Source organism: Aythya fuligula, chromosome 3, assembly GCF_009819795.1.
Source record: "Aythya fuligula isolate bAytFul2 chromosome 3, bAytFul2.pri, whole genome shotgun sequence".
Taxonomy (NCBI): Eukaryota; Metazoa; Chordata; class Aves; order Anseriformes; family Anatidae; genus Aythya; species Aythya fuligula.
The window spans coordinates 1,351,697-1,379,402 of NC_045561.1; the positions used below are offsets into that span (position 1 = coordinate 1,351,697).

The 27,706-nt window shown below is 52.5% G+C and overlaps 1 protein-coding gene and 1 long non-coding RNA gene across 2 annotated transcripts; one reads left to right on the top strand and one right to left on the bottom strand.

The window, feature by feature from the left end:
- The first annotated feature begins 395 nt into the window (after window positions 1-395).
- LOC116487568 lies at window positions 396-21,636 on the top strand. The gene is made up of 4 exons (XR_004253088.1): window positions 396-447; window positions 907-1,000; window positions 21,114-21,216; window positions 21,569-21,636. It is a non-coding gene; the product is annotated as an uncharacterized LOC116487568 (long non-coding RNA).
- Window positions 15,974-27,344, bottom strand: BCL2L11 (BCL2 like 11). The gene is made up of 3 exons (XM_032184567.1): window positions 26,912-27,344; window positions 22,368-22,480; window positions 15,974-18,598 (listed from the first exon to the last, which is right to left on the bottom strand). Exons 1-3 carry the CDS (start codon window positions 27,342-27,344, stop codon window positions 18,509-18,511), a joined length of 636 nt encoding a protein of 211 aa, XP_032040458.1. The 3' UTR covers window positions 15,974-18,508.
- Window positions 27,345-27,706: the final 362 nt, after the last annotated feature.

Genomic DNA, 27,706 nt, shown 5'->3' on the forward strand with positions numbered 1-27,706 from the left:
CACTGCTGCCCTAGGGACTCTCTCTCTGGCCCTGCCATTTGCTCGCCCTGCTTCCACCCAGGGGTTTTGCTGCAAACCCTTGGAAACAAGACCTTTCCCAGGGCTTATCCGAGCCCCGCGTGGTCTCTGCCTTCACCCCGCATGGGAGCATTCCCACTAGATTTGAAAACCAGAAGGCATTCACCCTATTCCCATCCCCATTTCTGCCTTTCGGTCCCAGAAGGGCAGTCCCAGCCTGCATTTTCCATAGCAAAGGACCTTTCTGATGAGAAAAAGCCCCAGTGTTTCCCAATGGGTGTAGCTGGCTGCCAGGGCGATGACCAGGGGCCGTGGGAAAGCCTCCCCGTCCCTCTCCTCCCTATAAACCCCGCACGCTCCCAGACCCATCTGCAGCCAGGAGCTGCAGCGAGGGAGCCCAGCAGGACACGGTGCGGGAGCTTCGGAAAGGTGCGAGAGATCTGTGCAGGGCTGGGCACGGGGTGGGCACTGCATCGAAATTACCCCTCAGGGACACTGGTGCCCAGGTGCAGTGAGCGGGGGCTTCTCCGCTGGCTCTGGAGTGCTGCCGGAGCACTCGGGAGGATGCCAAGGCTCAGCTCTGCTCTGCATCCCCCTTATTTCCTCAGGGGGCTCAGTGCCTCTCCTTGATATTTAAGCATGAACGCTGTTTGGGCAGAAATTGTGCAGGTTTTGACTGCGAGAAGAAGCTGAGAGCTCCAGCCCTTGTCACCCATCCCCGCTGCAGCACCGCCACCCTGCGCGCCGCATCCCGCAGCCAAAGGGCAAGCCGGCTGGGGCAGCTTTCATTTCACCCAGCTGAAATCCGCTTTATGAACGCAAAAGTGTGCTCACGAGCATGGGGGGAAGGCAGACATCCAGGCTAACGAAAATCCTTTCCCTCTGCAGGTGGCTGCAGGCCCCTGCTGGAACAGAAGGCACCTGGGAGAAGGCACCAAGGAGCGCAGCAGGGATGCCGGTGGGGATGCCGGAGGTGCAGCGGGTGAGTCAGTGCCGGCAGCCCCAGCCCGGGCACAGTGGGCTTCTGCCCCTGGTTCCATATCTGGGGCAGGGAGGGAAGCCAGCAGCGTCATGCAGGGCCGGCCCGTGCAGGGCAGGGTGCAGGGACTCGAGATTGGAAATGAAGCCCAGCTCCTTACCTCCCGCGGTGGCACTGGAGGGGCCAGGCAGCATGGCAGCAGCTCGTCTCTTCTGCGGGAAATATGAGTATTTTTGAGCCTGTGCACTTACAGTAAATGAAACTGGGTCTGTAATATCAGGGCCACGTGATGAGCACTTTTGGTAACTTGGCTCCTGCTCGAGCAAGAGGAGAGGAAAACCCCAGGGAGCGGCGGGGCAGAGGCAGGAGGTGCTGTGCCTCTCCAGGCAGGCACAGATGAGTCAGCGAGCTCGGCTCCACAGGTTGTGGTTGTGGTCCTGGCCATGGCCATGGTCATCCCTCGGTGCTGGCCCCACCGTGATGCTCTCCCTTCTGCTTCCTCTGAGACCTGTGCTGCTGCTGCTCTGGGCGCTGTGTAGATTTTGGGGCTGAAAGTGCTGTTTTGCAATGAGCTCAGCTTCTTCCTATGCCCCTAATCCCCCCATGTCCCTGCAGCTGAGCCAGCCCCGTGTCCAGCCACAGAGGGCAAGCGAGGATTTTGAGTGCGGCACTTGCTAATCACAGCATCCCTGAGCGAACCACAAAAGCCACTTTGAGCCTGAGCGAGCGGTTGCATTGTGCTGACAAAAGGGGCGAGGGCAGCGCAGAGCCACTGGCTGCTCCTCACTGTGGTTGTCAATGGGATGGTGGGGAAGGGAAGGGAAGGGAAGGGAAAAGGGAAGGTGCAGCTCAGGCTGGGAGCCCCTAGCTAGGTTTCCCACACCTGAGCCATGCCATAGCCCTGGGGCCATCCTGCAGGTTGGCAATGCTGTGCACCCTCCAAAATGAGGATTTCTTGGGAATTTTAGCCTGCAGGGAAGTAAAATAAATCCTCTGCGTTAGACCAAAGCTGGGTATTTTGGAAATCAACTTCCTGCTGCCCTGGGGCTGTGGCGGGGCATCAGAGAGTGACAGGGATGAGGACGTGTGCCTGGACCAGAGGTGGAAAAAACAGGAACTGCTTCTTCATGAGAATTTAAAGTGAAATCAGTTTAAAGAACTGAGACAGGCCAAAGGGTCGCAGTGAGGCAGGGCTGCTGGCAGCTCGTGCAATTTCTCATCACCCAGCACCGGTTACAGGCAGAGGCTTCACTGACATCCATCTGTCCTTCTGCAGTTTTTTGGGTGAAAGGGAAGTGGATTTGGGCCAGAACTGGAGCTCCGATTGTCACTGCTTCAGGCAGACTCCCTGCCCCGCCACCTCCCCAAACAAGCACACGGGTGCAACTGTGCAGCTGGGCAAGCAATGCCCACATGGAAGAAGCAGGGGAAGGAAAGCTCAATGCTGGGTTTTTTGCCCCGGGCGCAGCCCAGTACCTCCTGCACCAGCCGACTCTTCACTGCTGCTCCCCGGGCGTTATCCTGAACGTTTTTGGCTGTCGTCATCAAGGGCTCAGCCGGGAGGAGGCCGCTCGCCTCTGGCTTTGAGATTTGTGCTGAGCTGAGGCAACGCGAGCCAGGCTCGGTGCTGTCAGATTGCCCGGGAGATAGGGAAGCTGGAGGAGGAATCGCAACTCTTTTGTAACCCAGGGCACAGAAGCACACGGGCGCCCCTTCGACACGGGGCTTTGCCCCAAGGCATTGCCCCTACTCCGCCTGCAGGCTAGCAGCACCCCGGGGCCCTTCAGCTTGGGGGATTTTATTTTAGTGCTTTAAATTTACCATTTGGGACAAAATCCCGGAAGGAAGCCGGCTCCTGAGGTGCGTGCGCAGTGGGGAGGGAGCGCTCCCGAGCCTTACAACGAGGCGGGACTTGTCCCTGGATGCTATTGCAATTGCTAAATATTTTTTCCCACCTGTGACAGCAGATCTCATAGCTATATTTTCAAAACTCGAGTTCATCAACCACAATGACAGATTTTACAGTCTGGCATGTAGGAACTTCAGTAATTTCACTCCCGTGTGGAGTATTTGTTTTTCAATGTTATAAAACTCCCATTTGCGGTAAGGAGCTCCCCCGCTGCTACCGGGCTCTCCTACTGCAGGGCTTGGAAATCGGGTGCCTGCTGCTGGAAACATCAGCCCCCCGAGCCACCCTGTCCCGTCTGGAGAGGGGATGGATACAATTAAACCAAAGTGCTGAGCTTCTGGCCACAGAGAGGTGCTCGCCACAGGGGAGCACGATTTCTGTTTGCAGGCTGGGACTTCTCAGCGATTTCTGGCAGAGCGCAGAGCGCGCGGTTCTCCTTCTGCCTCGCGTGCTGACCACAGCCTTAGGCAGCGAGAAGAAATGTACTTTCACACGCCGCCGGGTCGCCCGACCCGCATGACAAGGAATTCCCAAAGCATGACAGTGAGTTAATGGCACGGCGCTGCAAAACCCCAATATCGCTTCTGTTACTTTCGTTATCACTCGCGAAATGAAGTGGCGCACAGCAGCGATGCGCAGTGATTCAGCAGAGCCCTGCCAGCGCCCGCTGCTCATCCTCCTGCCCTGTCCTCCAGGCAGGAGAGGGCATGGGGGGGCTCAAAACCCCCTGGTTTGGCTTCTCCCATGGGCCTTTTTTTGCCCTTTTGTGAACTTAGGTTGTAGAAGCTGCTTGATGTGGTGTGCTGAAGTGAATTATTGCCTTGGCTTTCTGATATTTGTATTTGCTGATACATTTATTTTCTGATATATATAATGTCCAATACATACATTTTCTGATACATACATTTTCTGATACATACATTTTCTGATACATATACTTTGTGATATATCGATTATTAACTAGTGAAGGAATGCTGTGGACACCTCTCTGGATGCATTGTTCTGGTAGCCCTCACTTGTACCAGGCTGTCAGATTTTCTTTTTTTTTTTTTTTTTTTTTTTTTAAATTCCACAGAACAGGCCTGTTTTTGCCTGACCAGGAATCTTCAAATAAGGGGCAGAATTTTGTGTGCATGGAAGAAACGTGCACCAGCAGCGTCAGTGTGAGCCTCTCTCACCCACTCCTGCTTGGGGCTGTGCTCAGCCTCTTGGTGGAGGTTTTTTCCATCTGTTTGCAGGATGGTTGGTGACTCAAAGTTCAGTCAACTTGCTTTTCACATGTGGCTGGGCACTGGGGGAGCGATGCTCATAGTGTTTTCTTGCTGCTCTCAGCAAGGTCTCCAGGTCCGTAATGGCTTCAGGCACCTGGGCATTACCCTCCCAACCCACGAGGACGGACGAGGAGTCTGCAGGGTGGGTCAAGGCTCGTGTGGTCGCACCCAGACACCCGTGCCTTGCTCGGGGCATCAGCCACACAAGGACCTGGGAGCAGGTTTTGCTGTTTGCCCTGGGATGCCAAGCTGCTGCTTTGGAAGCCCACTGAGAGCAGGGGGTGCTCAGGCTCGCCATGGCCGTCTCTGTTTCTATGTCTCCTCACCAGTGCTTCTCCAGCCCATGCCACTTCGCCGCTCCAGCCGCCTGCGAGCTTTCAGTGTTTTCACAGAATACTTTGCTTTCGTGTTTAAGAGGCTGGAGCGACTCCAAAGCAAACATTGCTAACCCAGAGATAAACAATCCGTGTTGTATAAAAGGCAGCAACTTTTTTCTTCCCCGAACTGCAGCGCTCAGCCCGGGTGAGCTGTGCTTTCCACCAGCAGCCCAGCAAAGCCTGAGAAGCAGCGGCATCAGCGCAGTGCCAACTGCAGAGCGGCCCTCAGCCACATGCACATCCGTCCCTTGGAGCTACAAGCAAATATTTCTTCCACCAACCTCTCCACCCCATCAGCTTTTTTGTTAGCAAAGTCAACATCACAGCTCAGGATTCCTTGATCCAAGACCATCGGCCAGTGTCCCAAAATCTGTGCTCCTCTCAGGCCCTGTGCCTGTGCCAAAAAGCCCCTGTGACCTCCTGGGGCTGCACAGAAAGTTGTTTTCTTTCTGGGTGCCCAGAATAAAAGCACTATATTAACCAATGGTGCCCAAAGGCTCACCATTTGTCCTTGTGTCATTGGCCAGGGGATGATTTGCAGATGATAACGTGAGCATGGGAAGTTTGCTCGGCCCAAGCTCGTTGCCTGCAGCTGTGCTTGCACACAGCGGCAGTGCCCCCTTCCAAGAGGCTGCGGTGACCCAGCATGGTGGCCAAAATGGGGCTGAAGACATCGCTGGTGGAGCCATGGACAGCTTGCCACGATAATTTTTTGCTAGCAGCATTGCTACTATGAAATAATAATAATAAACCATAGAAATGGGCAATGAGCACTGTTCTCTCTGGCAGGAGCGGTGTGTAGCTTCCAACATACGAGGCAGCAGCAGAAGTGCTTAGAGTGGGCTATATGGAAGGAGCTGGAGCAGGGCAGGGGCGTCCCACAGGGGGGCAATGACTCTGCATGCTGGCCCCCCGCCCCTTGCCTGGCCCCTGCCTGTGAGGCTCTGCTGCAAAATGGAGAAGCCGGGGAGCCCTCGGCACAGCCCCACTCCCGGCACCGGCCCCAGCGCAGCACCGAGCTGCTCTATAATGGGATGTGGTTTGACCCCAAGTGGGAGGGTTTAGCCTTATATACCATTTATTTGCATACCCTTGTCTGAAATGAGTGTTTCAGGACAGTTTACTGGGGCTCGGTATCCCAAACACCCACCAGAACAAAACCTGCCGCCGGGCCGTTTCAGACAGGGTGGCGAGGCGGTGTCTGGCTGTGTTATCACCGCGCACATCTCGCTGGCTCAGATGCAGACGTGCCGTGCCCTCCAACGCAGAGGCGTTCACAGGGCTCTCGCCGCAGGGCCGCCCCCTCCCTGGCCCCCACACTTTGGGTGCAGCACCGCGGGGTTCGCCGGTGTTGCCTGCATCCCAGCCAGCACCGAGAGCGTGCCAGGGGAAGTGGGAGCACGGCCGCAGGCGAGGATGCACACGATGCCGAGCGCAGGGACACCGCTGTTCCTCCGCAAGGTTTTCAGCTGATTTTTTGTTTCCTAAAAGAGTTTTGTAAATTGTTTATCAGCCTGGTGATAGGTGCTCTGTATGCATAAATATACATGTGTATATTTTTATAGGTATTTACATGAAATGAGGACGTGCACGTGCCATCAGTGGAGCGCACGTAACGCTGGGCAGCAAGGCAAGGCTGACGCGTGCTGCCAGCACAGGGGCTAATCCCTGCCATAAACTTGTGCTCTGAAAGCATGTTTTTTTTCACTGTCTGTGTACTCGAGATCTCAAACGATTTCAGAATGACTCAGAAACAAGGGAACAGGCTTTGCTGAAAGAAAGCGCTGGGCTGGAAACGCTGCTGCTGGGGTGGATGGGGCAGGGAGCTGGCTCCTCCTGAAAACAGCACGGAGGTGGTGAACACCAAGGCAGGGGTGACTTTCGCAACCCCATGGACAGAATAGGCTCCAGTTTGCCTTTCTGTCTGCATTTTGTTGTCTGTGCCTGGCTTTTTTGGGGGGATGGAATTTAAGGAGAGCAGCACAGACACCTTATCTGGGGCAGCGCATGCCCTGCAGGTAATTTCTCACCCCAGTGATGGTCCCTGCTTGCCAAAAAGCTGTGCCTGCAGGGAGGTGGGGAGGGCAGCCAAAAGCCACCCCAGGTCTGGGGCTGCCATGCTGGCTGAGCCTCTCCAATTGTCAGAGACCTCGCAAACAGCCTCCCTGCCTCTTCTCAGTGCGGCCAAAGGTGTTTAAAATATATATATTTTTATGTAAATACACGTCGTAAAACCACAAGATGTTTCTCAGTTTTGTTTTCAGCTGGCTTTGATGATACGATTGGCATCTCAGCCGTGCGGCGATGCTCAGGGCGCGTGGCCACCGCACGTACCGGGGGGAATATTTCACAAAACGCCCCGCGCCACCCCACAGAGCTGGGGACGTTATTTCCTATGCAGTTGGTGGCTGGGATTTCCCACTCACCCCCGCAGGCTGCTCCCTTGCTGGGGGCACAGAAAACTACACTTTTTCTGCTCTCCAATCTCCAATTCCACCCAAGGCATCGCAGCAGTGAATAGCCCCAAAAATGTTGTTGCAGTGCCTGTTTGTTAATTTTTTTCAGCTTAATTGTTGTAGAGGCAGTTACTAAACCCCTGTGGAAGTCCCAGTGTGATTTTCCTGGCAGGTTTCATTTTCAAGGCAGATGCTTATGACTCTTGCCAGGCTTGCAGGTAGGAGAGCAGCAACAGCCCGATTCCTCTCCACCCAGGCACAGCCACCACATTGTGCAAATTACCAAAGAGCCAAATGAGCTCAATCCCAAGCCCGGGCTCTTTCGTTTTTCCCCATTCTCCTGCCGCCCGCGTAGCAGTCAAACAGCAGCAGAGCCATTCGCCCACTGCTGCCCAGAAATGCTGTAAATTACTGTCTGAAATAGTCCAAAATTCTGGTTTCCTCAAATGTGGTCAGCTGTGCAGTAAAAGCTTTTTGTGTAGCCCACTTTCAGGGGAGTCTTGGTGTTTCACTCTTTCCACATGAGTCAAACTAAAATGATTTTGCAAACCTCCCCAGGTTCGTGCCCTCCCTTGCTGAGCGGCAAATATTAGTGCGGCTGATGGGCTGCTCGACCGCGCGGCAAAGAAATGGATGAGTCAAAATACACCGTTATCGAACCCTGCCCGTTTTAGCTGCGTTTCGGCTCCCTTCTTTATACAATCACGTGTGGAGCACTTTGCTCTAACAGCAGGCTGCTCTTTGGCTCTGGCAGGGGGATGAAAATAGCGGGGTGGAAATCAGCCTGCAGCTCGGCATCCAGCCCTCGGCACCCAGGTGCTGCTGCCAGTGCCGTGCTGCCGTGCTGCGTGGAGCAGCCGCCGGCACCAGCCCTGCTCCAGGCCAGGGCCAGAGGGGCAAAACACGGGGAGGGTCCCTTGCCATGCGTCTGGTCATCCCTTACGGGCGATAAATAGAGGAAGAATCGCTCTCAAACGCGGCGTGCTGCGCTTTGTCACAGGAAGTGCAGACAGTGCCGGGAGACCCGTGGCAGGCTTATTTTCTCTAAATTTTGGCGCACAAAAGCCCTCAGGAAGGTGCCCACCGGGGGCCCTGGTACAACCTGGGGGTGCTGGGGGTGCAAAGATGCTGATGGGGCTTCGGGGGGCTGTGGGCTCAGGGTGGGCACGGCGGCGGCGGCAGGGTCCCCCCGGGGGCCCCCCCGGGGGTGCAGGCGTGCACCGTGCCCCGCGGCCGAGGGGCCGAAATTGTGTCCATCGCCCCGAGGCCAGCTGCTGCCGCTGCTGCCAGCCCTTTCGGGGAAACCGTTGTGGGCTTGTGCAACGGCGAGGCAGCAGCAGCAGCAGCAGGGCCAGGAAGGGGAGCGGGGTTTCGCGATGTGTCATGCCCCCGGCCCGCTGCGGGCGGCTTCGTGGAAAAACCCAGGAGATCAGCAGCCGTTTGGGGGACGGGGACAGCTGGGAATCCGGCCCCTCACTTCCCTCCCCAGCGGCCGTGCTTGGCGTGGCCACACGCCCTTCCCACCTGGGGAAAAGGCGTTCGTTGTGCCACGACCCCAAAATGGCAGCACTGAGCCCCCACTTGGCACCAGCCCACGGTGGCCTGGGTGGGTGCCAGGCCTCGAGCCCCGCGCAGCGCGCTCGGCTGCTGAAACCCGGCCCTCACTGGCGAGACTTTCATTTTATTTTTAAATACCTTGATTCTGCGGTATTAATTTGCTTTTTGGTTTCGATATTAATATCAAATACGCGCCAGGTCGGCAGCGTTTGTTTTCGGTGGTAAATAAGCGCTCAAGTGATTTAATCCACGTGGCATGGCACAGTGAGGGCCTGGGAGGCTCAGCGCAGCCTCGCAGATGGACAGTGGCACCCAAACACCCTCCCGAGTCTCCGTGAGACCCCATCGGCCACATGGGATAGGGCTGCCTCACGTTTTGGGGGAAAAATGCCAGAAATGGGCACTGTGCCAGACATGCCCATGCCATGCCGGCCAGAGGGGCCGATGTGCAGGGCTGGAGCTGCCCATGGGCCACTGGCCCTCTACAGAGGGGGAATTCAGCCAAAAGATGATTTGGGGGTTAAATCTGCCCTTTTTCTCGTTGCGCTGTGGCTGGCCTCGCACTGTATTTGCCACTGTACTGTAGCTGAAAGGTTGCAAACAGTTTTGGGAACAAGATGTCTGCCTAAAGCATGACAGAATTGGCCACAAATTGCAGATGAGACTGATAACAAAAGCCAACAACATAAAATATGTAGAAAAACAACACGTTAAAGGCTACAAGACCACTGAAGGGCTTTTTTGTGTGTTCTTTAACCAGGTCTCTAGTGATGGAAGTAAAAACACATGAAAAGATAAAAAGAAAAAAAAAAAAACAAAAAACCTTTTTTTTCTTTCTTTCTTTTTTTTTTTTTCTTTCAGAAAACAATCAGCTTGTCCCTCTTTAAAACCTTGCAAACGAAGTGGCCACATGGCACGGACAGGGCAGCAGTGCCAGGGGCTGTGAGCCTCTTCCCTGTAGCCTTGGGCTCTGCCACTGATTTTGGAGGAGCCTGCAGCCAGCAGTGTCAGTTTTTCATGATATTTTTTCAGCAAACCTCTGCATTGGGCTGTTTTTGGGTGCAATGGTGGTTTTTTGGGGGGTAGCTGCGAGGCCGTTTTTTCTCCACATAAGCCTGAATCTATCACCAACATTTTCATAGCAAACGTAATTCTTTCGGCCCCGTAGAACAAGGGGAAAAAACAAAACCTCGGCTGGCTCAGTGCTGAGATGCAGGAGGGTTTTTCGCATGAAACACGGTGCGTTGTCTCACAGCAAAGGGAAAAACAGGCTGCAGCTACCTGCTGGAGGGGAGTTTCCTTTGTTTTAATAAATCAGGCTGAGCTCAGAAATTAGGATGAGGTTTTTGTTTTTGTTCTACTTATTTAATCTTTGTTTTTATAAATAAATACAAATAACTCAAACTGAAACTTGATGGCTTTGGTGATAATAAAAGAGCAGCCCTGGGGAAATTTTCTTCATTAACATGTTCTTTCACAGCCCACACTCGGGTTTCGGTAGGAAAACTGCTTAACCTTTTCAGCAGCAGCAGCAAACGCCTTTTGAAGTCCAAACACACTGAAACACCAGGTTCACGACTCAAAGCTGGCTGTGCATTGCCTGGGTTTGGCTCTGTTTTGGGTTTGTGAGGAGAGCAGAAATCTTGCCGCCTCTCCCCAGCACTCCACACACCTGCAGCTCCCACATCCCTGGAGCAGGATATTAGCCTTTTTGCCATTTTCTGTAAGAAAACAGGGCTGAGGGAAACCAAATCTGCTGTCCGCATGCAGCCCCACATTGTGTTGCCTGATTTCTGTGTCTGTCTCCATTTCCCTGCTGTCCCTGCCTGTTGATATGCATGTGGTTGGGATGCAGGCAAGCAGAGCATCACCCTGGGGCCAGGTTTGTGTTTTGTTCTTCCAGAACCTGCTTAGAGCATGCAGGAGCGTGGTGCCAGCACGGAGCTGGTGTCTCCACCCCATGTTTGATTTTGGGGAGCTGACTGTATGCCTGGCACCCTTGCCTCTTGCCTTGCTTGCAAGCAGCAGCCCCTGCTTTGGGTGCAGCCAGCCCCATGCTGGGAGCAGAGTCCTTGTCCCCAGCCACCTTCCCCCTTTTCCCATGCCACCTCTTTGCCCTGAGCAGGAGAAAGCATCAAAACCACAGTTGCTGTTTTTTTAATGTCTTTTTTTTTTTTTTTTTTTTTTAATTGGGGTGGGGGGGCAGATCTGTGCTCTACTAGCTCCCTTACACCATACTAGTTTTTAGTATTTGCAGCTCACTTCCTGTATGAGGTTAGTTTGTTTATCATAAAAGCCTATTTTTAAACCCATTTCTGCCAATAAGTAATTTGAATGCTGATGCTCACTCGTAGCGTTCCCTGGCCAGCCAAGGGCTTGGCAACTGCCTCAAGCCCCAGGCATACAGTGGTGGCACTCAGTGGCTTTTCTTGGGAGATGCGCCCAAGGAGATGCCCCAAGTGCACCCATTAGAGCCATCAGCCCAGTTCATGTGGTCAGGAGGGGGCTTTATCCCCAGATTGTTCTTTAAAGCTAGTTTTAGAGAGATCAGGGCAGCGGATCTCTCCCCATCACCTGTGAGGCACCATCAGCCATGGCACCACCCAAATCACACGGACAAGAGTAGACCCAGCCGTAATAATGGTATGTGCTGAGATTAGAAACCCACTTTTCATTTGGAAGGATGTGTGGAAACGCATCCCTCCACTTGCATTTTTGCAGCCCTCTCCTTGCTGAGATGCTGAGACGCCTCCTCATGACCCAGAGCTGGGCCAGGCATCCCACGGGAACTTGGAGGACGTGTGCTGCCAGTTTCTGGTTTATTAAAAAAAAAAAAAAAAAAAAAAAAGCAAAAACTCCATACTTTTTTTTCACCTTCCTCCAGACTGAACCCAGCGCTACTGCAGCTGTGCAAACCAGAGCCAATTAGAGCAGCACCGACAGTGCTGGTGCACGGCGGGGGAAGCGGCATCTTTCTGCCCGGTGTGTTGCCCCTTCGGGAACTGACATTGTGCCACCTTCAAACATTTCCTCCCTAATTAAAATGATGTCTTTGTCAAAAAGTTCCCATTCGGCGTATGATGTCGTGAATAACATTGAGACAAAGAGTGGTTTAATTAACTCCAGCCACATGGCCAAGCAACAAAGGCTCCCCCATGCCCTCCCGACAAAATTAAAATATGAGCCCATCAAAATGCTGGCCAAGGGGAAACCCCTGCCCCATTCCTTCTGCACTGGTGGGATTTATCTGCCTGCAGGCCAAAGCTGCTGGGGGATTTTGGCTTGGGACAGGGCTGCCAGGGCAGGGAGAGCAGGCTGCATCTGGCATGCCTGACCCAGGTCGCTTTTGTGCCTTGGGGCTGGCATTGGGAGTGGCAGGAGTCCGGCAGCAGATGAAAATTGGCTTTTTTACACCGTACAGACACGTCCACACAGCTCTGCCCTCACTGCTGCCAGGGTCCTGCTGGGCGATGCGGTGCGAGAGCCTGGGAAGCCCTGCCAGTGGCCAGAGCCCTGTGATGCCCTCCACAGCAAGGTGAAACCGCCCAGGTCGAACATCCTAGAACCCTCCAGAAATGTAAGAAACCCACTGGAAACAGTGAGCTTTGTTGCAGTATGAAAATCAGATGCAAAGCTTGGTGGGTATTTTTAGCTGTTTAAGGCTGAACAGGTGTTTGAAAGGTCAGAGGCGAGTCATTGGAAAAAAATATAGTGAGAGCATGGCAGGATGGCTCTGCCGCTCCCCTGGTGCTGGATGGCCCCAGAGCCTTCCAGCCTTGCTTTATAGGGGATGGAGCTTGGGGCCTGCTTTGTCCATGGCCCTGCAGCACCTCAGGGATGCTCAGAGCAGTGCTGTGCGCCCCATGGGCTGTCTTTGGAAATGGACACTTGACTTAATGGGTTCATTTTTTAAAAAGAATGAGATTAATCCCACGTAAAAAGTCCCACACAAATCCATATTGAAGCAGTCACTCTTTATTAAAACAGTCATTCTTTATTAAAACAGAGCACCTTGATTTAATAGTGCTGGGGTGCGGGCAGGAGGAGCCCTCCCTCCAGCCCATCACTGCGGGTGGCTTTCAGTGGCCATTCTCCATCTCACTGCCTCCCATCAAGTTTAGAAAGGCTCCTTCCAGGTACCACAGCTCACTGTGAGCCTCAAAGTGGAAACCATCAGATTTAAATGTCTCCAGTAAACAAGCCTAGGTACATTTCCAGTAGGTTCAGCTGACAGGGGCAGATGCACATGCAGCCATGAGCCATTTATGTGGCTTCTTCCATGATCGAATTGTGTGTTGTTGTTTTTTTTTTTCCTTTTCAAGGAATAAAGGAAGTTTGTCATCACCCAAACAGAGATAAAGTTGCCGGTGGTTTTAATTCGTTACTCAAGCAAACCTTTCAGGCCACAGGAAGAAAGGGCCTCTCTCGGGGCAGGACCTGGTGATGTGTCTTTGGTGGACCTGGGATCTGGCCAACTGGGACCTGGCCAACTGGGACCAGCCATGGCCAACCTGGACGTGGCCATGGCCAAGCCGGGCCGTGAGCACCCTGAGCTGGCTGTAGCCGCAGGAAGGCGCTGCCTGGCGTTCTTGCCACCGCGCCATGCTGCCGAGGTGTGTTTCTCTCCCCTGCTGTCTCGCCAAGATCACGGGGTTCGGGCAGGCACCTTGCAAAATGAGTCACAGCAAAAACAAAGGGAGAACAGGCAGTGGGACAACCTGCCTGCACAGGCCACTCTGGCACTGCTCCAGCTCCAGCTCAAGGACGAGCCCCTGTTGTTTGTCACAAAAGCTCTGTTTCATTTTTTCCCCCCAAAACATGAGGCAGGACGTCCATCCCGTGCACCGTGTTGCCCAGCGGGCTGCTACGTCGGGTGACCAGAGAGCACCGAGGGCTTCAAACCCTCCTGGATGGCTCAGGGCTCTCCCTGAATCCTCAGGATCCTAACATCCCAGTGCCACCGCACTTCTAATGGGACAGAAAACCCCTGTGCAGCATGGGGCTGGCAGCTGGCATGGCCTCGTCTGGGCAGTATGGCCTTTTTTTTGAGCTAAGGCCCCGAAATAGCACCTGAAACCTATAAACTTCCCTTTCGGGAACTTCTGTAATTTGAAACACGCACAAGAAAAAAAAATAATCCAGAATTTTTTTGTTAAGTTGTTTGTCAAGGGGGACTTTTATTTTTTTTAATACATTTCAGCAGGAGGTAGTGGCTCTCACAGGGAGCAGGTTTTTGGGCACTTTTCCCTCTGATTTCTTTCTTTTCCCTCTTTCTTCCTTCCTTTTGGCTGTCCTGTCCCCAGCTGATGCTTTGGAGGTGAAGGTGGGCGAGCATGGTCGGGATTTATCCACCAAAAAACTGAAAGTGGTGGCCAGCATCACAGTCTGCTCAGCAGAGGCTCCCCAGCAGTGGGCACCAAGCGTTTGGCATCGCTGTGAGAAAAGGGCAATGCTTAAAGTCAGCCTCCCAAGCACACAGGTTGGCGATCTTTTATTTATGGGAGTGCAGAAAAAGTGTAATGCACTTTAGGACTTTGGAGAGCCAAAAAAAGGAGAAAAATAACAGGGAGCAGCAACATCTTCTAAAGCAACTCCTCCTCGAGCAGCTAAAACCAGCTTTAAGACAACAAACCAAAGAGAGCAGGGGGTGAAGCACCACTGCTGCTGCCGAAACAAGCCCTGGTCTCACCTGGATCAATGCTGCGGCTGGGTTCCCGGCAAAGGGATGCATGCTGATGCCTAATTAGTGATTTGGGCACTGCACTGCCTGCCGGGGCACGGGGAACCACCTGGGTGGGCACCATGGCTGCGACACCAGCTGAGTGATGCAGAGCACTAGGTACAAATAGGGGCGCGCGCATGGAGCTGTGTGTGCATGGAAAGGGATGGGAGGCTCTTCGTTTCTGCCATTCCCTGCTGCACGTCGACCTTTCCTGCTTCATTTCGCAAGCTTCACCATCACCCCGTATCTGCTCCTTTTGTGCTGAGAGCCCCATGTGAGCGATCACAGCAAAATAATTGCTCCAACCGCGCCTGATGCTATCAGTTATCTGCCATCTATTATCTGCGGTGAAATAAAGGCAAAAAGAGCAAGCGCGTGGGTACGCGATGCAGGACCCAACCCCTCGCCCTCTTTCGCCATTGCTGATCCTGAGGCGGATCCGGCCCTAAAATATTGGGGAGGGCTCTGAACTGGGGGCAGGAGGGGGCTGAGGAAGTCATTTTCACTCACAGGTTTTGATTCAAATTTAAAACAAAAACACAAAATTTAAAGTAATAGCTAAAAAAAAATCTGAAACTCAGATGACTCAATTGGGAATCCTAAACAGTGTCTCAAGAAAGAGCTTTCCTTGCAAAACCCTATTAAATTAATTAACAAACTAAATCAATCACAGGCTAGCTCTCCTCATTTGCAGGCATTTAAAATCACCAAGAATTTCCTCGCAAATGGTTTTTGAAGAAAATAGCTTAATTTAACAGATGCAGTACAGCACCAGGAAGTTGAAAGCATCTCAGACCAGAACAAAGTCTCCCCACAAGCCTGGAGCAGCCTGCCGCCACACCTTAGGGGGAATTGGTGATAAAATGGCAATTACCTGTGTCATCATCACCCTCCCCCCCAACTGATACGAAAATCCCCAAAGAAAGCAGCACTCATGACAAATAGTTGAAAGTTTTATTCATATAAAACTCATATTATAGAACATAAAAGATTGCATCTTAAAAAAAAAAAAAAAAAAAAAAAAAAAAAAAAAAAAGATCTGCAATTATTTACAGCAGTATTGCACAAGTAAAGTGGCAATTACCCTGTCCAAAATTCATCAGTGCAAAACACAAGTAAGCCAGGGAAATTGCAATAAAAATGCTACATATGCTGGGTCCTATGAAATGAGTTAGTAATTAATCAGGACATCAGCGTGCACTCCCATTGTACCTGATGCTAAATCTGGTCCAAGGATCATGGCTGAAACACAGGAAAACGTGGTTTTAAAAGGGACTGAGAAAACTCATGGAGGTGGAGAAGCCAAATTGTCACTGAATGTCACTAATGCTGACATCTTATATGTGCCTAAATCACTAGGGAAAGTGGCACTTAGGCACTTAAAACCAACAAATCTTTTGTCCTACACAGTGGTGGCTGCACTGAATCCAGCAGGCAGTGCTGGGAGGTTGATCAGTTGCATGGTCCATACACACCAGAGACCTGGGGCCAGGGAGGGGCGAGACACAACCTGTGGAGGAACTTAAATAAGCAGAAAATAAATATGCAACCTTTCTGCAAGTTACAGCATTATGGAACAGTAGAGTGCATTAATTACACAGGGGGAAAAAAAAAAAAAAAAAAAATCTACAGTATTTACCAAGTTCAACTCTAAAAAAAAGTTTAGAAAAAAACAGGATTTTTTTTTTGCTTACTTATAAGCTGTACAAAACTTACACAAGAAAGGAAACGGACTACATTGCACACAGATATTTGGCTCAGATGATGAAAATAATACGGTGCCCTACTCTAATAAATATTCAGGTATTTACAGTTACCAGAAGAGGAGAAGCATAACACATGGTGCGAGACCATCCAGCAAATCTGGTTTCTCCACAACCACAGAAAACTTCATTGAATCGTTTTGGCAGAACAGAGCACAGGCTACAGAGGCTTAAAATGACCCCCCCCCACAAAAAAAAAAAAAAATCCATCATCAAACACAGCTAAAATGAGTTTAATCACTATTTAAAAACACCTTTTTCAGAAATTTTACTTTATTTAAAAAAACAACCCCCACAAGCTTACAGGGGGGTGAAGCCTGTTTTTTTCAGGGGGCTGCTTTTTCCTCTGTCAACCTTCTTTCCTCTATCTACCTTCTGGCCAGGAAGGCTTGCAGGGAAGAAGCCCAAGCCAGCCGGTGCCAACACCTCGGGTTCTCCCCCATGGACTCATGGAGTTTTTCCATGGCACGGGGCCGGGAGGATGGGGTAAAGTGCTGGGCGCCAGCCGCAATTCTTTGGTGTGCTCCACGGGACATGCTCAGGGCAGCGCAGCCTCCAGCCCAGCCAGGGTTGGTGGGCATGGCAGTTGCTCACTCTCCACAAGTGCAGAGGTTCCCCCTCTAAAATACTCTTCTCAAGTCATCCCTGCAGCCAAGGGGATCCCACACAAGATGCTTGTCTTGCAGGACCAGAAAAAAAAAAAAAAAAAAAACTAAAATTGCTCCATAATCCTTCCAACGAGTGCAATCAGGGGCACGCAGCCACCAATGGGTCATTGCCTACCAGCCAGTGCATAGAGGTCAGATTGTACAGCTCTTCCAGCATGGCAACACTGATCTTCACACAATGGCACTCAGAACAGCTTCTCCTGACACATATATTGCAACATAGTAGGAAAAAAATGCTATTGTGGGACTGGGTTTGATTTTTCTTCTACAGTGCTGGAGAAACCAGAACTAACTGCAGCATTTGGAAGGTGATTTTAGGACCATCTACACCAGCCAGAGGGAAGAGGACAGCTTTGAAGGCAAGAGAAGTATGTTTGTGCATAGATACGCGAGCAGTCGGAGCAACTGCATGCCCCAAAAGCGCCTGCTGTGCAGAAGCATCCCGCGTGAGATGAACCAGAGATGGTGGTGGGGCCTCCATGGGCAGGGTCACAGATCCTGCTGCTGCTGGTGGCCTCCTGGGCCTCTCATAGAGCTTCCTGAGCCACACGGGATGGTCTACAGCTGGGAGAGGAGACAGGGCATTGTCCTGAGGCAACAAACACCCGCTGAGGTCTTCCCAGGTGGAAGGAAGAGACGTGGCACGTGGAGAAGACCTTCCCGAGGCAGTCAGTGGGGAGCAGACCCAACGCTCCATGTCAAGCAAGTCAATGATAGGTCGGTGACACCTTAACAGCAGGCACGTGCAAGTCCATGTCCTGCAGCACTGCCATGGCCCTTCTTCCAGCTGGATCCCCTCACAGGAGCCTTCGGGGTCTTCATCTCCATGCCCGTACCTGGCTGGCTTCTCCCATCGTCCTGGTCCTGTCTGAACAGAAGATCCCAGAAAACATCCAACGTGCCACAAACCCTCCTGGGTTTAACAGCAACACACTAACCATGCCTTAAAGCAGTTCCTGGAGTCAAACAGCAGGACCTGTCTCTGGGTGCAAAACTGCAGTGTTTTGGGAACTGTTTTAACCTGCCTCCAAGAATGGTTTATTGCTGAATTACTCAGTCACCGTTATATATTATAATATACAATACAGAAGCATTTTCACACGTCTTATAGAAAGAATTTCTAAAAAAAGGCAACCTGGTGGATTGTTTTTTGTTTGTTTGTTTGGTTGGTTGTGATATTTTGGACCCTGGGAATCTGACAGCTAAGTCTTGAAATTCAGAATTAAAAAAAAATTATATATAAAAACAATCAGTCAGCAGGAAATAGGCTATTTGCATGATGCAAATGAATTTAGATTTGGGGTAGCATTAGGTATTTACAGGTAAGAGAAGTGCTGATTGAAATCCCTCTGCCCTTCTTCCCTCCTCATCCTCTTTGGCAGCCAGGAGGAGGCGGCAGCGCAGTGGCTGCAGCACAAACTAAGGCAGCTCTGCAAATCAGCTGGCTCCGCTGTTTTTTTGGGAATATCCAAGAAGAGCTGGTAAGTTCCTGGAAGCGATGATGGAACAGGAGTCAACCATCATTGAGTATTTTCCAAGTCCTTTTTAAAAAAGAAAGATTTTTTTAAAAAAATTGAGAGAAACACAGTAAACACCACTCTCAGATAAAATCCAGCTTCAGGGAGTCCTGGCAGGTCCGTGTGGGAAATTCACCCTCATCCAGCCATCGTGCGTCCCAGTGGGGAGGGCGGCTTCGAAGTGCCAGGCTCTGGCACCAGCTCTTCTTCATCTTTTTTTTTTTTTTTTTGGAAGAAGTCATCAAGTCCCAGTGCCCCGTGCCGCATGGCGTCACTGCATCCTCCAGATGAGGCGGATGATATAATGCAGGAGGCGCAGAATAATGATCTGGGGGTTTCCCACGTGGTTATCCAAGAAACCCTAGAAGGAAAACAGGGTAAAAAAGTGACTTTAATTCCCAACTGCACAGCCCCCACGAGACAAACACCTCCTGCAACACTGCCTGGACGTGGGAAAGGAGGAGGTAGACATGGCACCTTCCTTGCCAGTCTTCTCCCCACAGCGCTGCTGCGACTACAGGAGGTCTGCATTTACCAACTGAGCTTGTTTCAAGAAATTTAATACAGACGAGACTCCAAAATTTGTTAGAAGCGGTGGTCGAAACCAAGATGATTTTAATTTTGCATTTTGACCGTGCTGAACCCTAGCGAATATTTTTTGAAGCAAACAAAATAGTGGCATGAGAAACTGCATGGGAGCCTGCCCTGACAGGCAAACACAGAGGGAAAGGACGAAAAGACAGACCCAGTTCAATGCCATCAAGTGCTTTACTGCTAGAGAAGCCACTGCTGACACCCCATCTGTGCACCAAACCAAGGTGAAGCTAAAACTGCTGCAAAAAGACTATGCCCCCATGCCCACCCTCTGGGACTGCTCCTGCCCACATTGAACTTAAATTGAACCAGTTCTGTGAAAGTCAACTCAAAATTTCTTCTGAGCAGGGACAATAAAACACAAACAGGGCAAATACCCCCTGATGCTTTTGAGCAGGGCTGAGCAGGCACTTCTCAGCTCCTGCAAACGAAACCTGGAAGCAGAGATTTCACAAGCTCAATATCAAGCACTTTAAATAAACCCAGCTACCTTCCATGTTTTCTTTCAATAAAAAGCTTTATAATACTCAGAGGGCCGAAGCTGCCTGTTCCCATGCACATTTGCCTCACAGGCTCAATGGGGACATGGCACTGTCCCCCCTCACGTGGGAAGCATGTAACGCTGCCGGGGGGCTGAAACGTGGCAAACAAGCAGTAAGCCCTGCTACAAGAGGCAGGGAGGTAATAATAAGAAATTAAAAAAAAAAAAAAAAAAAAAAAGGAAAAAGTAAGGACCCCCAGCAGGAAGAGCAGCACCAGCAGGTCCCTGCTGATGGTGGCAGCTTTCTGCAGGTTCAGCTCTGAGGGCTCCAGGCGCTGCTCATGGGACACCATGAGCCAGCCATGGCAGCAGAGCGCTTCTCCTTGAAGCAAGTTTTTCTTCATTATTTCACAGCAGCAATCAGCACAGAGCATTGGATTTTTGAGCTTTTCGCCTTTTTCAAGCATTGAAACAGAAGCCTCAGTGTCACCACCTCTCCTTCTCTGTGCTGTCAGAAAGCGGTGCAGTTCGGGCTATATTTAGTGCAGCAAAACCATGTCCGTACATGCCCTGAAGAGAGAAATCACGCTGTTTACACCGATATGCAAACTTTTCTCTCTGGCACGGGGCCGTGACGCACGCCGAGCACACTCGTCACCTGCAGAGGATGCTTCAGCACCCTCGAGCTGGGAGGAGAGAGGGCAAATGGCACAGCTTTTGGCATGCCACATATCCTCCGTGTAACAAAAGCCTCGGTGTGGAGCTGAGCTGTGTGGCAGTAGAGCACTGTGGCCGCTGCTGTTTGCTCAATCTGCCAGCAAGGACAAGGAGGGGGTTGATGCTGAACTGCCAGATTCCCACTTGTTTTGCCCTGGGGAGACTTTAAGGGAAGGCACAAAACAAAAGAGGGTTGCTTTTAGGGACCCCTGCACTCCTCCCGGGTGCAGGCCAGGGCAGAGCAGCAGTGCAGACCCGTCCAACAGCCCCGACCTGTCTGGCGAGAGCTGTTTTGGCACCACTCTTAGTTCCCCATTTCTACCCTCGCCGCGGCTCTGCGCTCAAAGGGCAAACCCGAACAAGTTGGGCTGCGCCCACCGCGAGGCAGGAATGAGGACGAGGACAGGGACATGGGCTACAATCCTCCTGTTCCTCCCTTCCCAGGTGCTGTGCCACTGATCCTGTCCCTCATGTGCAAGTTTATTCCTCAACAGCACGCTGTTTGCAGCGGGAAAAGACAGTGTTTCAGGGAGCAATAGCCAGGCACAGTGGGAACAATAAATCCACAGCAATTACTTAAATGCTCTGCAAGCCGCTTGTTTCTGGATGCAATAGACAACAGGAATTCATCAGATTGTAATTAAGCCCGCGGGAGGCGATGCTACTTTGTCCTTGCCACCAGAGAACAGGGGAATGCTGCATTCCCCTGTGGACCTGCACAGCCCTCATCCACATGCATGGCAGCAAGGGAAAATGAGAGCAAATCCACAGGGGAAGCCGCTGACTCCAAAGCAGGGGGTAAAAAAAAGCATAAATTCAAAAGAATTAGCATGACAGGTGACTCGATGCAGGGGAGCACTGGGATGGGTAACCACAAGCAACCAGGACGCCGCAGTAGCTGTTGCAGAGCACCTGAGCTACAGACACTAAGGAACTACTCAGTGCTCTCAACCCAGCCAGGCAACAATAGGCACAGCCTGTATCACATCCTTCTGATGTTATTGCAGGCATTCGGTGTTTTTAGGGTCATGCATGACAAGCCATACTTATGTCATCTAACAAGCCATAAGTGGCCCTGTTTCAGTTCTTTCCCCAGATGAGCGGGTTGGATGCTCTGCTGGGAACCACTGCAGGAGCGCAGCTGAAGGAAACCCTCCGCCACGCAGCGGGTCACAGAACACGCTCAGGTGAGTACAAACCACGCAGGATGCATTTCTCACATCACCCACAGAGTCACATCAAGCATGGGCTTGCAACAGAGCAGCCTAGCATGGCAGAAAAGTGGGAGCATTCAGAAAGAAAGTGATGTACAAGTTGCAAGCAAGGCAGTGCTGAAAGGCTGTGGAGTAGGTGCCGGACTGCAGCAGCTTGGTGCCCATTTTGGGGGAGAGTTTCTGCCTGAAGGCAGCTGTTGTACAGACCCTGGACGTGGTGAGGAAATGCTGCGGGGGTGACTCACGAGCTGGGGAGGATGGATAAAGATCCGGGTAGTCAGCATGTCGTCACCAACGCCTCTACTTCTGACTCTTCTTCCCACAGACGAGGAAAAGGAAGAGTAGATGGACTGGAAATCACATGTACGAACACGCAGCCATGAGAGATGTACAACAGGCAAGTTACTGGCTAATGCTCTTCTGAAAACTACTGTTACTTCATCTCTCTTGGTGCTGGCTTGTTTCTTATTTGTATTAGTGCCACCCATTTTTGTTGCAACACTAAAGGTGAGACTTCACAATCTTATAAACACATGCATTTTGAAGGAGCTCCTGTTGTCAATTGCTTATAAGCTATCAGACAGGTTCATCCCTGTCTGCGACCAGGACACACATGATCCTCTGCAGCAGCAATGTGGGCACTGGACAAGCTGGGAATCTGTGCTGGCTCCCAGCACGTTTCCCTTAAAACACCAGCGCTGGAACCCAACAGTGCCAGCCTCCCAGCACGGCTCCTTTTGATGCTGTCCCAAAACCATACCTGAACTTTACTTGCTTCAACTTTTAGATGTCTTTTTCCCTCGTCACCATCAGGTTTGGTCCTAACCCAGCAGCAGACCATGCTTTACTGGCTCTTGGTACTGGGAACAAAGCTGCAATAACTGAAAGTCTCCGGTCCCAACTCGCTGGTGACTCTGAGTGCATTTAATGACACTGCAACAGCGGACAACTCCGCAGCGCAGGCAGCACGCCCCTGCACCCGGGTGAATGCAACCACCCGCGCATCCTTTTCTACATTTGAGTGAACAAAACACTTGCCGCAGAGCTAGTTTCCAGATATGATTAAGCTTTTCCCTTTTAGACACTAAGTGTAAAGAAATGGAAAGTAAAAATAAGAAAATTACCCTTCTTGGACAATAGGAGGCATTGAATTCATCTCCAATGCGCCGCAGCTCCTGTGCAATCCATATTTCTGGCTGTATTTCTTCTGCTAGCGAGTGAGACCGCCACCTGGAAGCTGCACAGAACAAAAACAAGCATTTGAAACAGATGAACACGAGGGAAAAAAAAAAAAAACAAAAAACACAACAACAAATACTCTATTAAACCCAGAAAGAGTGCAACTGTGAATTGATGTGTACGATGTGTATTGTAGACAGGTTTTAATTCAATATTGGTTGTCCATTATTATTAGGCTTTTATTTATTAATTTATTATAGGCTTCCTATTGGAGCGCTTCCTGTGGCGCATCCAAGCACTGGTTCCTTCTTAAACAAGGAGGAAAAGCTGAGGAAAACAGAGCTGCTGCTCTTCAATTTCTTTCCCTAGCAAAACCTTATGCCCCCCTTTCTAAACCTAATGATTTCTTGCAGACAGAGCAGCAACTTCTTCTGAAACCCTAAAAAACCTCTGTCTTGATAGTTTAATCTAATTCTCACATTTCTTCTCCAAACAGTTCTGAGGCATCCAGCAAGAAAAGGAAAACAATTATTTTTGCCATGCTAAGAAGAAAGCCACAACTGGAGAAACTGCACTTTGAGCAAACTTGTGGATTTTTCAGCTCCCCAACAGGACTGGAAGGCTCTTCACTTCAATTTTTACGTTCCAGCTCTTCAGCAGAAAATAAACCAGGCGCAAGAAAATGGCACTGGCTAATAAAAGAAAAAAAGAGCTAATACATCAATTACACAACTATACAGAACCAACCCCTTTAGTCTCCATTTTAAGAAGTTTCTGAACATGTGATAAAACAACGCATAATGCCCCAAATATTTGAGGGGGAAAGAAACAGCCTTTGACCCAGGCGAGCCCTGGTGCAGCACCTGTGCCACCTCTGCCCCCTCCTGCCACGAGAAGCTCAGATTTGAGCAAGAAATGCAGCCTTAAGAGGAAAAAAAAACAAAACAAAACAAAACAAAAAAAACAACAAAATAAAACTACCAAAAAAAACAGCACACAAAACAAAACAGAGCATTTCACAAACTTGGCACGAAAGCTTAAAAGGACTCGCGAGGGAATACAAATAGCTTCCAATCTCAAAATATTCAAAGGATTAGTAGGGCAGTTTAAAAAAAATAAAAAAATAAATAAAAAATTAAATAAGAAGTCTGGCTCCGACCTGACTGGAAAATTTATTTCTGAGCCAAGCTGACACTGCTTGGCTTGGGGAGCTGTTTTGTTTTCACACTGTAGTAGCGCAGGAGCGGTGCCCGCTGCCTTCCCGGGGACGGCCCCATGCTATTTATTTCCCAAGCTGCTGAATGAAAGGTGGCAAAGCCTTGGCGCTCCGGGAAGGCACGCGCGGGATCCAGGCCTGTCTGAAACACCGCTGGCATGAAGCGGTCCCGGCGTGGCTCTCCCGCTCGCTCCATCGGTCCTGCCCCGGCATCACACCGCCGCAAGGGCACGGTGGCTGAGAGTGAAATCGGGCTGAGGTTTTCAGAAAGGACTTTCTGCGGCACTGCCGGATCGCAATATCAAAAGCGTCCAGTCATAATCGGTTGCAGAAACAGTCAGAGGAACTTTCAGAGCGTGCTTGGGGTGGCCACAGTCATACTGGGAGCTGACGCCGCCTGACGCGAGGGGAGGTGGCCCCGGGCCTCAGCCCATCCACGCGTGGTGGCTCCTCCAGAGCTTCGCCTCATGGAGGCCAAGGGACCAAACGACTGCCCAACAGCTCCATGGGCCCTAATTGCCCTATTAAAGCAGATGCCATCAAGGGAGAGTGGCAATGTCTCCCACACCCCCCAACTCGGTAAACATACAAAAGCTTCTGAAGGCCAGGAGGTCTGTGAGAAGCTTCCCTGGCCAATGCTGCCAGCCAGGTGGGACAGGGCAGCCTGGCGGGGCAATGTTGCTGTGTCCATGTTTAAAACCCAAACCGCGTCCACCTTTGGGGTTGCATAATTCAAATCCCCTTCAGGAAAAGCCCGTAAAACACAGGAAAACAACCTTGGATGAAACACCAGGTCAGGCACGCAGAGCTCCACCGCACCACTGAGGCATCAGAGTGTGAGCAACACCCAGCCCACACCACGCCAGCACAAACACACACACACACCTCCAGCTTCTCGGTTTAAGGTTTCCCCGTTAAATTCACCTCTCCTGCTGATGGAGGATTTCCCCCTGTCACGCTAGACTGACATGAAAGCACCCCTTTCCCTTTCCACCTCTCACTCGAGGCCTCACTTCAGGGTTCAGCGAGGGCTCTACTCACAGCAGCCGGGGGTTTGCTCTTCTCACACGCTGCTGGAGAACACAAAACAGGTTCATCCACAAGCAGTGAGAAGTTCACACTTCTCTCCCTTCCCTTGGAGGGTAGGAAAGCACATCAAGATCCCAACAGCACAGGGAAGTCTCATTTACAGAGCACCTGCTCCAAACACATCCAGTAAACCACGTACAAAACCCACGCGCGCACCTCCTGCTCCTTTAGACAGAGCTGCCCTTTGGGAGAGCAGCAAGCAAAGCAATCCACTCCCATTGAGAGCCAAAGACTCGAAATATCAGCCTAAGATTCCTACAGCACCACCAAACAGCTGGGTTCTGGTCTCGGGTGACGTTATTTTGAGCACTCCCATGGGCAGGCCATCCCCACGCATGCCACTGCCCTTCTTTGCCACACTTTTTGAAGAAAAGCAGGCTTCTTCTCCTTCTGTTTCCTCCTCCGTATCTCCCCCACTGCCCTGCCATGCAGTCTCCAGCATCATCTCTTTTGCTCACCACCACAGCTCCTCCTCCTCTTCTCCTCGAGAGCACCCTTCCCAGAACACCACACCAGCATTGCAAATCAGGGTGCTCCCCGCCTCCCACCCAAGAACATCTCCACCTCACACCCACCCTGTTTCTCACACACGGTTTTGACCATTTCACACGCAAGAACACGACACCAACGCAAAATCTCCTGAATCTTGAAAGCAGCCACAGCAAACCAAGAGAGTCTTGGGCAGAGCTGCAAACGCAGCCCTTGCAATAGCTTGTCACGCAAAAGTCCCCTCTCCTGCTGCTGCAAACACAAACCCATCACTCCACACTGAAACTTCCACCCTGCCTCCTCCCTCCTGACTCCTAAAGGAGCCGCAAAAACAACAGCAGGCTGCTTTGGGGGCAGCGGGCACCCATCGCCCACACATGCCCTCACTGCTCAGTCGGCATCTCCACTAAGACATGCATACAGAAACTCAGCACGAAGTCCCTCTGCTTGCTTCCCTCCAGGGGGATAGAGGGATTTCCTCGCACCACGTGGGAATCTGACGGCACGCACCCGGCAGAGGCAGAAGCGCGCAGATCAAGCGCTGGCAATAACCACCCCGTGTCCTCGCCCACCACGCAGAGCCCGTCCCCACCCCCTGGTCACAGCTGGGGGCCTGCAGCCCCTCACCGGGAATAAAACAGCCCCGTGCCTCCAGCTTCACAGGGTCTGAAAGTAGCCAAGGGTCCCTTGTACGCAGCTCAAGTATTTTCCACTGCCGTAAGGCTGTTTAGGATGATGCCCCTAGCAACAATAACAGAACAAAGGCTGGAGTAAAATCTGTGTCTCGACAACTTTCGCTGAGCTCTCTGTATGGATGTGAAAAAGCCAGAGCTCAGAAAAATCAGGGCAAACTTCAACCTCTTCCTGAAGTACCAGAAAAAAAAGCTATTTGCTGCTTCAAAACCACCCGTGCCTCCGTGCTGCACAACTCCAGCATCCTTGTCTGGCGGTGCCACGTGTGTTTGCTACACAAGGTTGTGAAACTTGCATTAAGCTGTAATTACAGCAATAATGTCAGAAAATCTTTCCTAAGGGCATGTTACAGTAAGCACTCTGCAGCTGTAACCACAGCCATTAACCATGAAAAAAAAAAAAAAAAACAGATGTTTTGATCGCGTAAAGCTTGGAGCCGGCGTTTGTTATTCCCCAGGAAGCGCTACCTGCCCCGCTCCGTGGGAACGCGCCCACCTCCCTCGGGTCTCGCCGGGCGGAAGCCCAAAGGTTTCCTCCGCTGCCGGCGGGGAATTAATCACGGGGAGGAAAGGCAGCGCGCCGCGGGAGCCGGGCTGCGGCTCTGCCGCTAGAGGCTTCCACTGCCGCTTACCTGGCGAGCCGCGGGTAAACAGCCGCCCGCCACCGCGCCGCTGCCAAGCGCCCACTGCGGTTTCACCGAAACGAGCGGGAGCATCGCGCCCATGGCACCTCCGACCCACTGCCGGGTGCCGAGGGAGTTGGAAGAGGAAGCAGAAAAAGCGCCCGCAAAGCCAACGCAGGGAAGCGAGCGAGCAGCAGCACGCCTCGCTCGGGGCGGCGCAAAGCCCCGCGCGCCCTCACTCCTCGCGGGAAGCGCCGCGGGGCCGGAGCGCGGCCGAGCCCCAGCCAACGCGTGCCCGGAGCGCTGGCCTCGCGCTGCCGACACCTCGAGGGCTGGCAGCGTGCGGCGGGCGGTGCGCGCACCCCGGCTGGCTCACTCACCCATGGCGCTCAGGTAGTGGCTGACGGCCTGGCAGGGCGGGCTGGGGGTCTGCGTGGCCTTGTCGCAGCTCATGGGCGCGGGGCTGCGCTCGGCCTCGAAGGAGAAGTAGCCGCTGGAGGAGCGCGACAGCAGCGGCGACCTCCGCACGAAGATGAAGAGCGGCGAGCGGGTGGCGAACGGGCCGGGGCTGGCGGGCGGCGGCTGCGCCCGCGGCGGGCTGCCGGGAGAGACGGGCCGGGCGGCGGCCGACGACGACGGCGAGGAGGAGGAGGAGGAGGAGGACGAGGAGAAGGAGGCGGCCGCGGGGAGGCCGGGCAGGGCGGCGGGGGCTCCGGGCCTCAGCTGCGCCGCCGGGCCCGGCCCCTCGGCCGGGGGCAGCCGCCCAGCCTGGCGGCCGCGCTGCGCCTTCGCCTCGGGGGGCTGCTTGGCCATCGGGCTGCGCGGCGCCTGCGGGCGGAGCGCGGTGAGCGGCGGGCGGCCGGGGCTGCCCCCGCCCCTTCCTCCTCCTCCTCCTCCTCCTCCTGCTGCTGCTGCCGCCCTCCTCCCCGCCTCCTCCTCCTCCTCCTCCCCGCCTCCCCGCCCGGCCCCATTGTTCTGCCCGCAGTACCCGCGCAGCCCCCCCGCCCTCCCCAGCCTGTCCTCCCCCTCCCTCTCCTTCTTCTCCTTCTCCTCCTTCCTCCCTCCCCTCCTCCTCCTCCTCCTCCTCCTCCTCCCCGTTTCTCCTTCCCCCGTCCCGTCCCGTCCCGTCCCCGCTCACGGTGCTCCCGCCGCGCTCGGGGCTCCCGCTGCCCGCC